This window comes from Carassius carassius, chromosome 19, assembly GCF_963082965.1.
Source record: "Carassius carassius chromosome 19, fCarCar2.1, whole genome shotgun sequence".
NCBI classification, from domain to species: Eukaryota; Metazoa; Chordata; class Actinopteri; order Cypriniformes; family Cyprinidae; genus Carassius; species Carassius carassius.
This window is the reverse complement of record NC_081773.1, coordinates 19959641-19975940: the sequence shown is the minus strand read 5'-3', so window position 1 is coordinate 19975940 and position 16300 is coordinate 19959641. Positions and strand designations below refer to the sequence as shown.

Genomic DNA, 16300 nt, shown 5'->3' with positions numbered 1-16300 from the left:
ATGACATCAGGTTTTAGGACCCCCACCCACTGGAGCTCATTGGTTCTTGACGGGCTGTCGGAAAAGCATTGACATTGTCCCGGTGACTTGCCCCCGGGTGATGGGGAGGAGGGAGCTACTATAAAATAGCCCTCGTCACTCTCGGGCGTGCCAAACACAAACGGTGCACGAGCGAACTGGAATAACGAGTGAGTTCTGCAAAGGCACACACAAGCACGCGCTTGCACCTGCTACCGGTAAGTCTAAATATATAGAAAATAATGATTAATTTGTATAAAAGTATAACAACAATGTAGCCTACACTAGTAAAGGCTCGCGTTATTAGACGATTAAATCATTTTCTCCTTGCAATTATTCAGTGGAGTAATTTATTATAGTTTCATATATTAGATAATCGCTCATTTTTTGTCATATTTATTTTTATAGTTTGCTGAACTGGAAAACTGCGTAACAAACTTTACAGCTTTACTTTTGGTAAACTCATTGAGTTTGGTAGTGAATAAGAATCTCTATGACATATTAGGACTTTAAATATGTTGTAGGCTACCGCATTTAAACACTTTTCCTTTGTTCATTATTATTCATTTTCCTTATGTTCATATTACAATTTTTTACATCAAGTTTCAGTTTTTAACCATTCCCTTCTTTCAAAGGAATATTGACATCTTCGAGAATCTAAGAGCGCACTGAACACCATGGACTCCGACACGAGCCGAGTGTCCAGTAGACCTTCTTCTCCTGAAGGCGACGATCTCTTCCTGTCCGCTGTCAAGAAGTCCGTGGGTTTCTCCGGCGCCGTGTCCTCCACGCAGAGCGATTCTCCTCCGGAGTTAAGAGGCACAGACCTGCGGGGCCTCTCCAGCGCCGACGAGGACGCGCTATCTCTGAAGATGCTCTCCAAAAAAGACCGTAAACTTCTATCCGAGTCCGAACTGCAGAACATGCGCCTCAAGATCAACAGCCGCGAAAGAAAACGCATGCACGATCTCAACATCGCAATGGACGGGCTCCGAGAGGTCATGCCCTATGCCCATGGGCCATCCGTGCGCAAGCTCTCCAAAATAGCCACCCTGCTGCTCGCGCGCAACTACATCCTTATGCTGAGCAACTCGCTGGAGGAGATGAAACGGCTCGTGAGCGAGATATACGGAGGAGGGAGCGGGGCTCATCACACCGGCTTCCATCCGTCCAGTTGTGGCACTCTTACGCACGCGGCGGGCGCTCCATTACCGGGTCACCCCGCTGCTGTCTCGCACTCATCTCACCCGGTGCACCATCCTCTGCTTCCACCAGCAGTCTCCACTGCCGCATGTCTCTCCGGCCCTGGTCTCTCAGCCGTCAGGCCGCATCACGGACTCCTCAAGGCACCATCAGCCAGCGCTGGCGCACTCGGCGCTGGGTTCCAGCACTGGGGTGCGGGGATCCCGTGTCCGTGCAGCATGTGCCAGGTTCCTCCGCCTCACGTGTCCGGTATGAGCACCGTCAGCATGCCACGACTGACCAGTGACTCAAAATGAAGGACTGAACTTTGATAAAAGAACTTTGAGGCGCACCAATAGACTTTTATATATTAAAGCTGTATTATCTCGTGTTTGTCAGTTTATTGCTGAACAATTGTTTTTGGAAATCACAAATAGTTCTGAAGCGAAGAAAATGGATCAAAGCCACTAACATAGAGTTTTCTAACACTTTATAGGTATTAGGTTTACTATCCATGTGCATTTCTGTGTATAACGTTTGTGAAAATGGCATACCTTACTCTTTTTAGCCTTCAAACACTGGACTGCTATTTACAAAATAAGTTTAATGCGAAACAGATTTATAGCATACAATAAAGAATAAATTATAACTTACAATTCATGCTACAGTTAAAGAGGGCTAAATAGTTTAATGAGCCATTAATATTAGACGAAATTATACATTGAAAGAAGTCCTGTAGCTTTGGAAAACATAATGGGACTGCACTGTGTAAATATGTAGATATCATTTGTACAGTTTGAGAGATTTTATATTAGGCTACCTTCCTCAGTTTATGTTTGGGGTCAGAATTCATTTTCCAAGCGCTGTCTGTAACAGGAAAGATGCACCTTCATTCCTGCTCTCTCTCTCTCTCTCTCTCTCTCTCTCTCTCTCTCTCTCTCTCTCTCTCTCTCCCTCCCTCTTTTCTCCCTTTAGTTTTCTGGCTTTCCATCTTTATTTTAATCTCTTCTTTCTGCACAAGCTTACCCGTCATGGCCGATGCGAAGAATGATCAACTTTTATTTTTTATAATAAAGTGTAAAATGATATTTATTTACTTATTTTGACGGTATTTTCGAATTAATGTGCTGTACATGTTTGAGTCCTAACTGTAAAATAAAAATGTTTTAAAATGATGCATTTATTTGCTTGCTTGTGCTTAATCAACCTATTTTTTTTCCAGTATGCAAATTCACACATAGGTTATAAAAAATGAATAAAGACGAAAAACAAAAATAAATATCTATCTATCTATCTATCTATCTATCTATCTATCTATCTATCTATCTATCTATCTATCTATCGAATCCTCAATACGTCAAAAATAATATTAAAAGAAAAATAAATTACAGCAGTTGATTTGACAAAAAAAAAGTGGTAGTTAATTCTCGGAAACAAATAATCACTTATTCGCTCGTGTAAAGAACAAACAGAGAGTGCTCAGACCGACACCCTTTACCTATTGTAAACTGGAACAAAGAACAGTTAGTCTAAAAAGGCTGAGAATATTCAATAACTTACTTCGAGCTTACATTAACAGACCCAAAACCATACACTGCTTTTATTTTAGATAATATCGTTTATAATATAGTTTAATATTCTTATTGTGGTTGATATTTTATTTTGTATTTTAGGCTAGCAATATTTTCATTAGGAACAACTAACTACCTAAATTCTAATCTAATTTTAGTTAAGAATATATATATATATATATATATATATATATATATATATATATATATATATTTCAAACGCATTAATTTATCTGAACAATGATATATTCGTGATTTATCCCAACTGAATGATATACATATTATCCTGTATTATTTGAAAGTATTCATACAGGCAATTTAAACTAAGATGCACATGAATACCGAGTTTCTTTTTAATTAACAAAAACAGAGAGAAAGAAAATGATGTAGCTATTGATCATTCAAATCAACCCAATTTAAATGGATTTTTAGTTGTTAAATAGCCTTCATGCGTTCGATTGCGTTAAAATGACTAATTTGTTTATCATAACTCGGTAGTTCTGAACTGTAGGCTAGTCATTGATTAAGTTCCGACATAGATTGAGACAAAATATAAATCCAGGTTATGGTGAGATGGAGAACAAGTTATTTGTGATATGATGTGTCACAATTACTTTTCCCGTGATTTGGCAAGTCTAGGTGACATCAAGCTCTGGATCTCGCCTTAATTTCTTCACTTCACTTCTGTGTCACCTGTGAACACCCTTACCTGTCAGCCAGTGAACCTGCTGCTGTGGGCAGCTTTCCAAATGAGACCTTGTAGATTTTCTTATGAACTTTTATGAAGCATATTCACTTCATTCTGGAAAAAATGAGATAACCTTCATGTTTTTAAGCCTCAAGGAAGGGATCATTTATTTAGAATGCAGGAAATGCATTTGAAGTCTTGCACTACACAAAATATGCACCGAAAAAAAGGAGCTGCGAGATGGAGAGAATAAATAAAGGAGTATTAGGCGGAATACATAACTAAACGCCAGCAGCTGGATGGCAGATTGCTCTTTCTGTTGCAATGTTTTCCAAGGGATATTTGATCTGGGACGATATGGAGGGAAGCTGGCTTTTGAATATTCATATTTGCCACTTGTTTATTTGCTTTTATCTGTTTTAAAATTCATTCTATTATATTATTATAATTCGTTATTTTATTCTTTTTTCACAACAAAGAGGGTCATTTTTATTTTACATGGATTAACGTTAGCTGATTATTATAGAAGACAGTTTATTTATTCACGGTTTCATTTACATTTTTTATTTGCCGAATTATCCTGGATGCATTGTGGGCAGTAACATCATGCCAACGGAAAAGTTTAAATCAAACAAAAATGGATCATATACATCAACAAATCTACGTAAGTTTTTTTGAAGTTTCAATGGAAAAAAAAGTTTCAGTATTGCACCCACCCAGCAGCAGTCAGTGTAATAGTAATTTCGACCCCAGATTGAGCTCCATGAAAGCAAACAGGCTGCTGATGTCTTGTCTTCTTTCACTAACATCTGCTTGTTAGTAATTTTCAGCCGTCTCACCCATTTGCTCCGCGTAAAATGCAATTACTCCGAAAGGTAATGAGAATTACATGCTATCACGTTTCCAAATTAATCAGAGCAGCACCTCCCCCGCAGAGCCACTGACTGAACACAATCCACCTTAACAAAGATCTCTTCTTACTCACTGACACATATTTACAGATACTAATAGGCCTTAACTAATAAATCTACATAAGTGTGTCATGAGCTTAATGGTAGAACTAAAAGTGCCTACTTTAATAGGTCACTGCATACAGATCATTGCATAGCATATCCATCAAATGTGATGTCAGTGTAAATTAACTGAATGTAGCTATAAACTGTTGCATTATATAATGTAACAGTGTTTAGAAAAAGTATAAAATAGATAGCTAATATTTCACCAAAGTACAGCAGTCTCATGCATAGCGTTTTCACAGATTGTAATTAGTGTTTTAATATTTATGTGTGTGGTGGTTTTAAACTCAGATCTTAAAGCCATTCTTAAATCCTCTGATTCAGCACAGATGTTGGGTCATTCAGACGCAAACACTGGGCTTTGTAAGCCCAAAGGATTAGAGCGAGAGGATTGAAGAGATGCATCAAAGGTGGTGGAAAAACACAAATAATGTGGAGCCAAAATAAACAAATAAATGAAGTGCATCTGTAGCATTGTGGGACATTAGAAAATAACAAGAAAGAGAGATGGGGAGAAGTAAAGTTAGCTACTCTGTCTCCCTCAGTCCTAAAATGTGTTATTCTGCTTCTCAGTTTCATTGATCCATCATTGTTATAGTGCGTTTCAGTCATTTATCACATAATCATTCCAAGAAGTGCATTTTAGAGGAGGAGCAGACGGATGATTTGAGGAACCCATACAGTGGCCATATGAGACCACACCTCCCCTGGGACGAGTGTTTATCTCACCCTCCATCATCTGTTCAACCTTATGTAACACACCCCATGGAGTCGAGAACATCTCCATGTAAAAGACATTGTATTATTCTTATTATATTTTAGTTGGTTGGGATTCGTTAAGTGTCCTGTGATGATTGCATGACTAATCACTCGTGTAATCATCTCATGAAGGAACGTGAGTAAAAACATTAAGTGAAACAAGACTGGCAAGAATGTGGGTGATACATTCTATTGCATACTGTATATAAACTTTTTTTCAGTACATTCATAATTTACTTCACAATTTAGTATTCATATACATTGTTACGGTAAGGAACCATTTCTAACTTTTTTGGTGTAATGCATTAAATTAAATATTTTTAACGAGGGAAAATCAATTAATTGAGATGTTTAGATTATCACATGTAGCACCTTAAAAAACGTTTGTCTTTTTGTATTAAGCAGTGTCTTAATGTTAAATACAAAAATAATTCCAAGCATTGGTGTCACATTGATGTGACAACATAGTTCTTATATTTGTAACATTATAAAATAATAAAAATAACCCAATAAAATTACCTATAAAAAATACCTAATAGTCTATTATCTAACAAAAATTACCTACAAATGACCTAATAATCTAAACCCAACATTTGGAAAACAAAACAAACAAAATACAAAACCTTTTCATTAGAACGTGGCCAAAAAATATTAAGGTTTTAAAGTAAGACAAAGTTTTTTTCAAATTGTCTCTGTTGCAACTAGTGCTATTGGGCTTTTGGGAGTGAGAGAGAGTAAGAGAGAAAGCATGTATGTGCATCTGTGTGTTTGTTTGCAGGTCATGAGCTGGGCTGCTGTGTATACGTACACATCTATGATTTTAAAGCCAGTGCACTCTCATACAGGGTGGATCAATGTGTTTACTGAAAGAGACTAAGACAGATGGAACAGAGGAACCGAGAGAAAGAAAATAGAGTCAAAGGAGTGTAAAATAGATAGAAAGATGTGCATTAGAAATGTTTGAGCGGTTAAAGAAAGAGGGGATAATCCTGTAAGGGGCTGAACTCTTGGATATTCATGACTGGCCGAGTGTGGATGCGCTGTGAATAGAGGACAGGGCCTGGACAACTTAACATCAAAGAGCACCATGGGAGCTGCGCAGGCCAATGAGGGTTTGTGTCTGCTGGGTCTTTTGTTTGTGGCTTTGTTGCAATCCAGCTGAACCTTTTCAGAGGAATGATCTTATGAGCAGTGTTCCTAAAAAACTGTGTGTGTGTGTATACCCGATAATCTCTAAATGACTTTGTCCTGCAATCTGATCCTGTTCTGGCATATGCCTCTCTTCTTCAATCCACTGGGAACACACTCTCATTCGCTGTCCTTCTGCAGCACAGAATCATATTAGTAACTTTAAGGAGTAAGAAACTTTCTCTGCCCACTTCTGTTGTCACACACACACACACACACACACACACACACACACACACACACACACACACACACACACACACACACACACACACACACGTGCTTTCATTCATGCTCTGTATTGCTGAATTTAGATGTGTGTGCATGTGTCAGGGCGATTGATGGATGGTTGGGTGATAGAGGTGTTCTGCTCTCAGTTTGCACGGGTCGCCTGACTCTTCTTTTCTCTCATTTATCTTCACTCATTTTCAGCCGCCACGACAAACGTCTGAGAATCCATCCTTCATCAGGCCTGCGCTGCCTCAATGGAGGGCAGACCGGCACTATAGTTAACATTCAACACCAGAAAGCTAAATTAGGACATTTACTCTGTACACATGCTATATTCAAACAATGGATCTCAAAGCCTTGTTGCCTCTAGCATGAGTTTCGAATCTATGGCTGGTTAATTTTTTTCCCTGTAACCTTTTTACCACTGGTGACTTTCTGCCCTTTAGCCTGTGATCTTGACTGTGGGCGTGCGTGTTTCTATTTGACTTTGTGTGTGTGTCTGGCTTGTTCTTTTTCTTGTTGTCTTGTTGCCTGTTTAGCTAGTCAATGAGTTATTCCTTGTCTTCTTCTTAAACCTAATGCGCTGTCAGCTCATCTATCATATCTCATGAGCCTTCACTTTCCCTGGATAGGAAGTTCACTCGGAAGTCTTTTTTAAAGCTAATGAGCCCATCTCGGTACTGGCACAGGGTAGCTATCAACTGAATGGAAAAAAAGACTGGAATCTTGAAAAGTGTTTATAATACTTCAGTAACTTCATGAAATCTCCTCCGAAGTCTGATATTTTAAAATTTAGATTTCTAGATTGTTGTTCCTTTTTAATCTAGCTGCTAGACAACTCTTAAAGGAAAGTGAACAAAACAATCAACTACCTTAAACTGAGTGGAATAACATGGTGTGAATATGGGTGACAAATTCTGCATTCATAAACTCATTTTCTGCCTCAATACATTTAGATACAAATTTATGTTTTTTTCATCAAAGGAGTTCTTAAAGAGAGGAATTTGAAGAGAATAGAGAATAAACTAAAAAAGCAGGGAAAAGAGGTAGAATTTATTGTAAAGTAACATTTAAACTTTTGCTAATAATATTTAATTTTGCCCATTTGAAGTATTTGTGAAAAAAAAAAAAAATTTTAAAACATAAAAATGGCTCAGCTGATCTTTCTTGTCACATTAAATTATTAACTATGAAGCAGTTAAAACATACATAACCTATATTTTCAAATGAAAACAGTGAAATTTGGCAATAAATTAATAAATAAATAAAAGTTTGCATCACTGGATATTACTGTGGGTTGTTTGACATTTCTATCTTAAAACAACTGTCAAATATTAAATGCTTACCTCGCACTCTGTTAAAACTGAAGAGGTGCATTAGAATACATCTTTGGTTTCCATGAACAGTAAAGCTCACCTTCTTTAATTTGCCTGATCTTAATCACTTTGATAAGCACTATTAGAAGCTGAAAAAATTAGCTGAAACAGACCATCCTAAAATTGAACAAACAGAAAGTTGTGTAATGAAATCTAGCAGAGCAGCATCAAGAATATTAAATTACTGGGGGACATTGGGAGGACCCTCAAAGTTCACCTTATGAACTGAAATGTTCTTTAATTTTGCACAACCCAAACACACAAAAAGGAATACTGCCTGAATATTGATGATTATATCAGTCTAACAGAATCCTTGGAAAATGTGGATAGGATATATAGTAGTGTCAGTAGAAAGCAAAAAAAAAAAAACCTTTTGTCTGGGCAGGAGCTATCCTTGAAATAGTTACTTCACCCCCACAATTTACTTGTCAAAATTAATAAAGAAATGAATGATGAAGTGAACTGACAAAACTCAACGGTCTTTGCATTTATTCCTAAATCAGTGCAATAAAAAGATCAACAAAAAGGTGAAGACAACTTTAAAAACCATGAAATGGAATTCTGCCTCACAAAAGCTTTAATTTTTTTTTTTACATGAAGCCTTTTGGCATGGCATTCTGCAATGCATATGTTCAATGTGACGTGTCAAAGTGAGTGCTCTTATTAGTGAAATGTGACACACACGGCAGCTGGCACTGAGTAGCCTGTGACAGCTATAATCAGTGTGTCCTCAGCAGGACCGCTTCAGAGTGTGGGTTTTAAGAGTGATCCCCAGCACTTTCTGGACATCAGCGACTGTGTATGATTTTGAATCTGTTGTGTCAACTGTTCTTTGGGCAACTTGACAAAAGGCCCATGGGGTGACACTTTGCCTCGTCTCATCCATCTGAGAAGCCAACCGTTCTGTCCAGGCCAACCTTTCCCAGAGCATGCTGGGAGTCACAATACCCAGCCTTCAGCTCATTGGTTCCGCCCTATTAACAGCTTGTAATCTTCTCATATCCATGGCCGTCAGCCCAGAGCAACACATCAAGCAGGGTTCGCAGTGCTCTAGCTCTAGACAGCTCACCTCCCCCACGTCAACTTTTTTACAGCATCTCCAACAGATACACGTTCGTGAAAGTGAACGTGAATCGTCTGAGGGAGTTTGAGGCCCTCTAGTCTTGCCCTCACACCTGCTTCCCTCCAGGGGAGAGAAAGAGAGAATAAAGTTGTGACATCTGTTAATTTCTCATTAGAACTTTTCTTTATGCAGGTTTGTTGGTGTGCGAGACAGCTCCGCAGTACGTGCAGTACGGATACAAGCTGGCGAAGGGCTGGCCAGCCGGCGGTTGAAATATCACGCTCGGCATTTAGCAGACGTTTCTCGGCGTCCATGGTCTGGTAATGAATATGGAAGCAGACCTTCTCCATTTCAATGTTACTGATTTTTGCATCAGCTTGTGTTGTGACCTTCCAAATCATGAAAAAGGGTTAGCAGTGCAAGCTGTCAAAGTTAGCACAGGTAGTCCAACTTCTTTATGCCCAATGTTTTCTTGTTGTTTGTGGTTTTGTTTCTGGGTAATTAAGCTCAGGTGTCTGTCAGTGAGGCATTGTGTTTCCACTGGTCACACATTTTGCCTTTGTACTGTAGGATCCTTTTTGCCCTTCATACTAACTCAAGAAATAAAGAAATGGAGTGAAGAATTTGTTGCAAAATGGTTGGTCGATAATATGCATTTGTAAGACAATTACTTGGAAATGTTAAAAATACAGAAATGCCTAAAGATTGATCATTCCCTCTCACATTGTTCTACTTTTTTTCACCAGGGGTCATGTTTTTTTTTCAACTTCTGTGGAACACAAAAGCAGCTATTTTCCAGAATGTCCTGGCATCTATTTTTCATACAATGAAAGTGACTGGGACTTAAGCCAATGTTACCTGTTTGTTATATTCCACTGGGTATCTGAAGGTTTAAGAAAATTAAATGTACAACATTTTAAGACTCTTTAATGCAAATAGTTAAATAAAAAGACATTTTATATAAGTTTCATGTAGTGAAAGTTTTAACACATCAATTCCTTTGATATTAATGGTAAACAGGGCTATGTAAAACATTTTTTTAACAGCAGTTGTAAACAGCAACATGAAATATTTATCAATAAATATATGAATGAATACATTGATTAATTTAAGAAAGTAAAACTTACTGCTGTACAAATGACACACTAAATTACTGTTGATTTTCATGCACAGCAACATTTAGGACTTTACTATGTAAGATTAAATTAAGACATTTTGTTATAGATCCATGGACAATAATCTCATTTGCATTTGTGTACATTTAAAATGGAAAGATGCATCATCAACTGTCAGTGATCTTGATTCATCCCTCTCTGAACATAAAATCATATAATTTACAATAATCCAGACGTAATACAAAGATATTAAGCTTTAAATATATTGTTTTCCCCTTTTAGTATGGCATGAGGGCAGTTGAAACAGGTTTTTGTATAGTTGCATTAAGTTTTTGTGCATGTGTGTGTTAGTATGTGTGTCTCAGAGATGGGAACCTTTGCGGTGCCAAGTGAACACCACCTCAGCCAGGCGTTTTACTGGTAACTACAGGAAACAGGCTTGGTGTGAATGAGCTGATTGAACCCCCAGGTGCAGCTCCAGAGACCCAGCCCAAGCTCGCCGGCTTGGCCCAGACGGAGCACACACTGACCTCCACAAAGACAGCCCTCATCTCCCCCCCTGTCTGGCTCCATCAGTCCCTGACCCACTCCAGCCTTGCCATGAAACCCACGGAGGCAATGGGCACTTGGGGGCAGGGGGTACGGATGTGAGCCCCCCGGCACCGCGCCACCTCATTCAACCCCCCACAAGCTGGAAGGAAGGACGGAGAGAGTGGGAGGGGGGCGGTGTTGCGGGTGGACACCAGGTTCTTTCTTTCCCTCTCTTTTTCATCTCTTCTCTCTGTCTCTATGTCAGAGCAGGTGTCCCTTTCGGCCCTCTCTTCTCACCCTCCCTCCTTTCTGTTGCCGTTTCTTTTCAAACACACGTTCACAAATGTACAGCTGACGAACATCCCAGCTCTAATCCATCACAGGCTGTCTTTTATAGGTCAGCTAGAGGCACACACACCCCAACACACTGGCAGGTTGTTTTCTGTTGCCCTGCAGGTGCCTGGCGTTGTGATTGCTCTTTAAATTCTCTTTCCTGTCCGAGCCTACGAGTATGTGCGCATGGATGCCATGATACCATTCACCGGGACCGGGTGCCGCCACCTTCTTACCCTCCTCTCACCCCTACCAGACAAACAGGAGATTCTATGTTCTCACCTCCTGCTCTCAATGTGAACAACATGCTTTCTGTTTATGTCTCTTCCTTCCTCTCACATTTAGAGGGAGGCTAAAAGAAAGTGTTTCAATAGTTTGGAAAAGGAGATAATTACACCGTTTGTATGTTTTACAATCAGTCTTATCCTGGGTATGTCCGGTGTGCCACCTGTGACGAGGATCATTAGGCCTTCTGTTTGTTGGCTCACTTGTTCATTTGCTTCCTCATTCAATAGCTGATTATCAATGTCACGATATATCCCACGCATGCAAGAAAATGTCACAGTATTGCATTGATATAAGCAGAAATAAAGACAATCCCATTCATTAAACATGGGGCATGTGTTCATGATCAGGGTTTTTAACCATTGGAAATGATGATCAAATCATTAGCATGGAGGGCAGATGAGGGGGCGTCAGGAGCAGAAAGAGAGAGAGAGTGAAAGAGTAAGTCATTAGCTCATTACAGCAGTACTTCTCTCATATTCTTCGAATAGTTAGGGAGTGTGTTAGGCACAGTTAAAAAATCCCTATATATAAAGGACAACTACGTGGACAAAAGAGCAAACTATCTAATTGAGAATTTAGCATTTAACCATTAATGTTTTTAGAAAGATTAAATCACGACTGGATGAATATGGACTTGAAGAAGTGAACTGCTTTATTGTTACTCAAAGAATCCCTGGAAGAAGATCTGGAGTGTGTGGACCAAGAGCTTGAAGGTAAAAAAATTTTTACCTACCAGTGGTACTGAGCAACATGAAGAGATCACCCAAAAATGAAAATGTTGCCTTAGTTTACTCACTTACTTTGCTTACATTCTTCTTTCTTCTGGGGAACCCAAGGGATGATATTTTGAAGATGCTTCTGTGCAAGAAAAGTCAGAGGGGTCCATAATTGTTTTGGACCCCACTGACTTTGATCATAAGAACAAAAACAGACATTTCTTAAAATATGTCCCACAGAAGAAAATAAGTCAATCTTAATTTGAAAACATTTGGAACGACATGGTGATAATAATTAAATAAAAAAATAAAAAAATTCTGGTAGAGCAATCCCTTCAACACATTCTGTTAATGCCAAAGATATCCTGCAGATTTTTTTAAATGTTTATTCTATTTTATTTTATTGACTTAAACATGTTTCCTTAATATTTTCTTTCAGAATGCAGGCTGTGTCTGGTTTTAGGTGCAAAGAGCAGGGCGAGGGCTCTTTGCAGCAACTCATGCCAAGAATGGTACGGGTAACAGGAGGATCAGGCTCCGGTGCTGGGGTTCTCCAAGGGCCTCACAGATCTTCTAAACCCCCTCGTGAGCTTAGTGTGGAAGAGCAACAGGAGCTACGGAGAAAGATCAACAGTCGTGAGAGAAAGAGAATGCAGGACCTTAACGTGGCCATGGATGCTTTACGCGAGGTCATGGTGCCCTACTCTTCTTCCACTGGTGTTGGTGGAGCACTGCAGTACCCTTACCTCCCTCCTGGAGCCCCTCCGACCGGGCGCCGCCTGTCTAAGATCTCTACGCTGGTGCTGGCCCGTAACTACATCCTACTCCTAGGCTCCTCCTTGCAGGAGATGAGGCGTCTGTTGGGCGAGGTTAGCATCGGGATGGGCGCCAGCGGGACTGTACCACGTCTGCTGCTGACAGGAGGGTGGCCATTTCTTACCGGGCCAGGACAGCTTCTGCTTTCCCCTCCTGAGCAGCAAATGGGTGCAGCAAAGTGCCCTTTTCTGCCTCAGGGTACCCAGGAGGAGCCCTTGGCATGGGGGTCAAGCAGCATGTCGGTGAGCCCGGTGTGCCAGTGTGGGGTGTGCCGGACCCCAAGGGTGGTCCATGTTAATCCCACCACACGCTTCCCAAAATGATTCCAACATGACTTGGAGAACATGCAGTTTTTAATGTCTGTGAAGGGTGGGATGTCTGGTTCATTATTTGGTAACACTTTACAAAAAGGTTCATTTTGTTAACCTTTAGGAATAATTCACCTAAAAAAGTTATTTCATAATTTCCTCACCATCTTGACCTTTACAGAACTGTTTGACTTTCTTCTGTGGAAGACAAATAAAGAAATCAACTGTTTTATGTTCCACAGAAGAAAGAAAGTCACATGGTTTTGAAATGCCATGATGGTTGATAAATGATGTCAAAACATTTTTTGGTAAGCTGTCCCTCAAACAAACACTGAGCAAAACTTTTACAGCATTTAATAGATTTTAGTTCATGTCAATTTTCACATATACTAATACATTATTAACATTTCAACGTGAATGTGCAAATTTGCATGTGGCTAACTAAACCTTTTTAAGTGTTACCACTTTCTCCTTTTGCAAAACGCTCCTATGTATGTTTCCCATACAGCTACTCTCTTCTTTGTGTTTGCTAAGAATTAAACTCGTAATACTGAAAGAGTGTGTGTTTGTGCATCAGTTGTTTGAAACTGCAAAAGTTAATCTCTCAGTGCATTTCCTTTTTTTACATCTCGTTCTCTGTAGTAAGCGTGTGCAAGTGTGTGTGTGTGTGCTTAGCTGCATCCAAATGGATAGAAATAATTAATTGTGCACCCCTTTTGCAGCACAAGGACGGAGGCGTTCTTTCACAACAGCCTTCCCTGAACCCACCCCATTCAACTCCCCAAACAAACCCCACATCAAATCCGCTAGCCCCATAATAATTAGCCCACACTCTTTCTCCAGCTTCACCATCTTTAATCCACACCCTCGTTCTCTGCTTGTCGAGGTAAATGCGTTTACACGGTCCAGTGTGGCACCATTCTTTGCTCTCTGTGAACTGCAAATTCAAACGCACAGAAAATGTGTTTCCACCAAAAGAGTTCACTTACAAACAACACCCTCTCCAACATCCAAACTCTGACATCCACCCCTCCGAATGCTTGGCGGGTTGAAAAAAAAGAAGCAATTCTTTCAAACTCAGGGCATGGTCAAAGCCTTGAAAGGAGGTAAAAGCAATTCCATCTTGTGGATAGGGGTGCGTGAATGAGGATGCAGATTATAATCATAAGAATAATGATAAAATACGAGGAATAATCGCTCCCACTGCAAAAGGGGATTAGTCCGGCCAGGCGCATGAAAGAGGGCGAGAGGATGAATGGAAGGAGTCTGTTGCCCATCGCCCAGGACAAAAGGAGAGGTAGATGCTATTAAGTGAGATTAGGGTTAATAGGTCTTGATTTTCTTACAAGGAGGTAAAAAAATAAAAAGAAGTACAGAGGGGGGAGAGGTGGGACAGAGAAGTATGAAAGATCAAAGTAAGACGCAAAGACTTAAAACCCTTCTCTTTGCGAGGACGCACACACACACACACACACTTTAACTTGCCACCTCTTACATTTACATATAGCTGCCTTATGTCCGCTGACAACTTGAAGAGATTACTTCACTAATTTTATCTCACTTCAGTGCTTTTCTTAAAGCCATCTTCTCCTGTCCTTCTCTCCTAAGGTGATAACTTTCTCTCTGATGATGGTGGGCGTATTGTGAGAAGGATGCAGGGGTCTGCTCTCTCTAGGCTAAATCCAGCCAAAACAAAATGAGACAAAAGAAAAGAAAGTAGAACGGGGTGTCCTATTGTTCTCCACTAAATGCCAATGTGTGGTATACCTCACTGATATATGGCCTGACCAACCACTGTGTGAGTATGTGTGTGTGTGTGTGTGTGTGTGTGTGTGTGTTGGAGAGAGAAAAACTGACCTCTGTATGAGAGGAAAATGTTGGTAAAATGAATCAATTATGGAAGAGAATGTGTGTGCATACTTGTGAGGACCAAGTAATAAAAAAGGTCCTCACAAATAAAGCAAAATATGTTGAAAATCTAATTGTCATGGAAAATGCAGTGATTTTCATTAATTGCAGGCTCTAAAATCATCTTTTGCTTTATTTCTACTGATAACAACAAGTATGTTTTTAATGCTTTGGTGCTGAAATAAGTTTATTGAACTAAAAAAATTATAAAAAATCTTGCACAACTTCTTGTTTGACACGCTTACACGGGAAAAGTGGTTCATAAATAATAAAAAAAATAATACAAAAAAAACACATTTTCTTTTTATATTAAAACATGTATTTTAATATTTTATTTACAACCCGAATTCCGGAAAAGTTGGGACGTTTTTTAAATTTTAATAAAATTAAAACTAAAGGAATTTCAAATCACATGAGCCAATATTTTATTCACAATAGAACATGGATAACGTAGCAAATGTTTAAACTGAGAAATTTTACACTTTTATCCACTTAATTAGCTCATTTAAAATTTAATGCCTGCTACAGGTCTCAAAAAAGTTGGCACGGGGGCAACAAATGGCTAAAAAAGCAAGCAGTTTTGAAAAGATTCAGCTGGGAGAACATCTAGTGATTAATTAAGTTAATTGATATCAGGTCTGTAACATGATTAGCTATAAAAGCTTTGTCTTAGAGAAGCAGAGTCTCTCAGAAGTAAAGATGGGCAGAGGCTCTCCAATCTGTGAAAGACTGCGTAAAAAAATTGTGGAAAACTTTAAAAACAATGTTCCTCAACGTCAAATTGCAAAGGCTTTGCAAATCTCATCATCTACAGTGCATAACATCATCAAAAGATTCAGAGAAACTGGAGAAATCTCTGTGCGTAAGGGACAAGGCCGGAGACCTTTATTGGATGCCCGTGGTCTTCGGGCTCTCAGACGACACTGCATCACTCATCGGCATGATTGTGTCAATGACATTATTAAATGGGCCCAGGAATACTTTCAGAAACCACTGTCGGTAAACACAATCTGCCGTGCCATCAGCAGATGCCAACTAAAGCTCTATCATGCAAAAAGGAAGCCATATGTGAACATGGTCCAGAAGCGCCGTCGTGTCCTGTGGGCCAAGGCTCATTTAAAATGGACTATTTCAAAGTGGAATAGTGTTTTATGGTCAGACGAGTCCAAATTTGACATTCTTGTTGGAAATCA

At 39.5% G+C, this 16300-nt stretch overlaps 2 protein-coding genes across 2 annotated transcripts; both read left to right on the top strand.

The window, feature by feature from the left end:
- Positions 1-30: 30 nt before the first annotated feature.
- Positions 31-2375, top strand: LOC132094753 (oligodendrocyte transcription factor 2-like). The gene is made up of 2 exons (XM_059499399.1): positions 31-236; positions 654-2375. The coding sequence occupies exon 2, from the start codon at positions 696-698 to the stop codon at positions 1515-1517; it is 822 nt and encodes a 273-aa protein (XP_059355382.1). The 5' UTR covers positions 31-236; positions 654-695; the 3' UTR covers positions 1518-2375.
- Positions 2376-11784: 9409 nt separating this feature from the next.
- LOC132094752 (oligodendrocyte transcription factor 1-like) lies at positions 11785-13755 on the top strand. The gene is made up of 2 exons (XM_059499398.1): positions 11785-12072; positions 12515-13755. The coding sequence occupies exon 2, from the start codon at positions 12516-12518 to the stop codon at positions 13212-13214; it is 699 nt and encodes a 232-aa protein (XP_059355381.1). The 5' UTR covers positions 11785-12072; position 12515; the 3' UTR covers positions 13215-13755.
- Positions 13756-16300: the final 2545 nt, after the last annotated feature.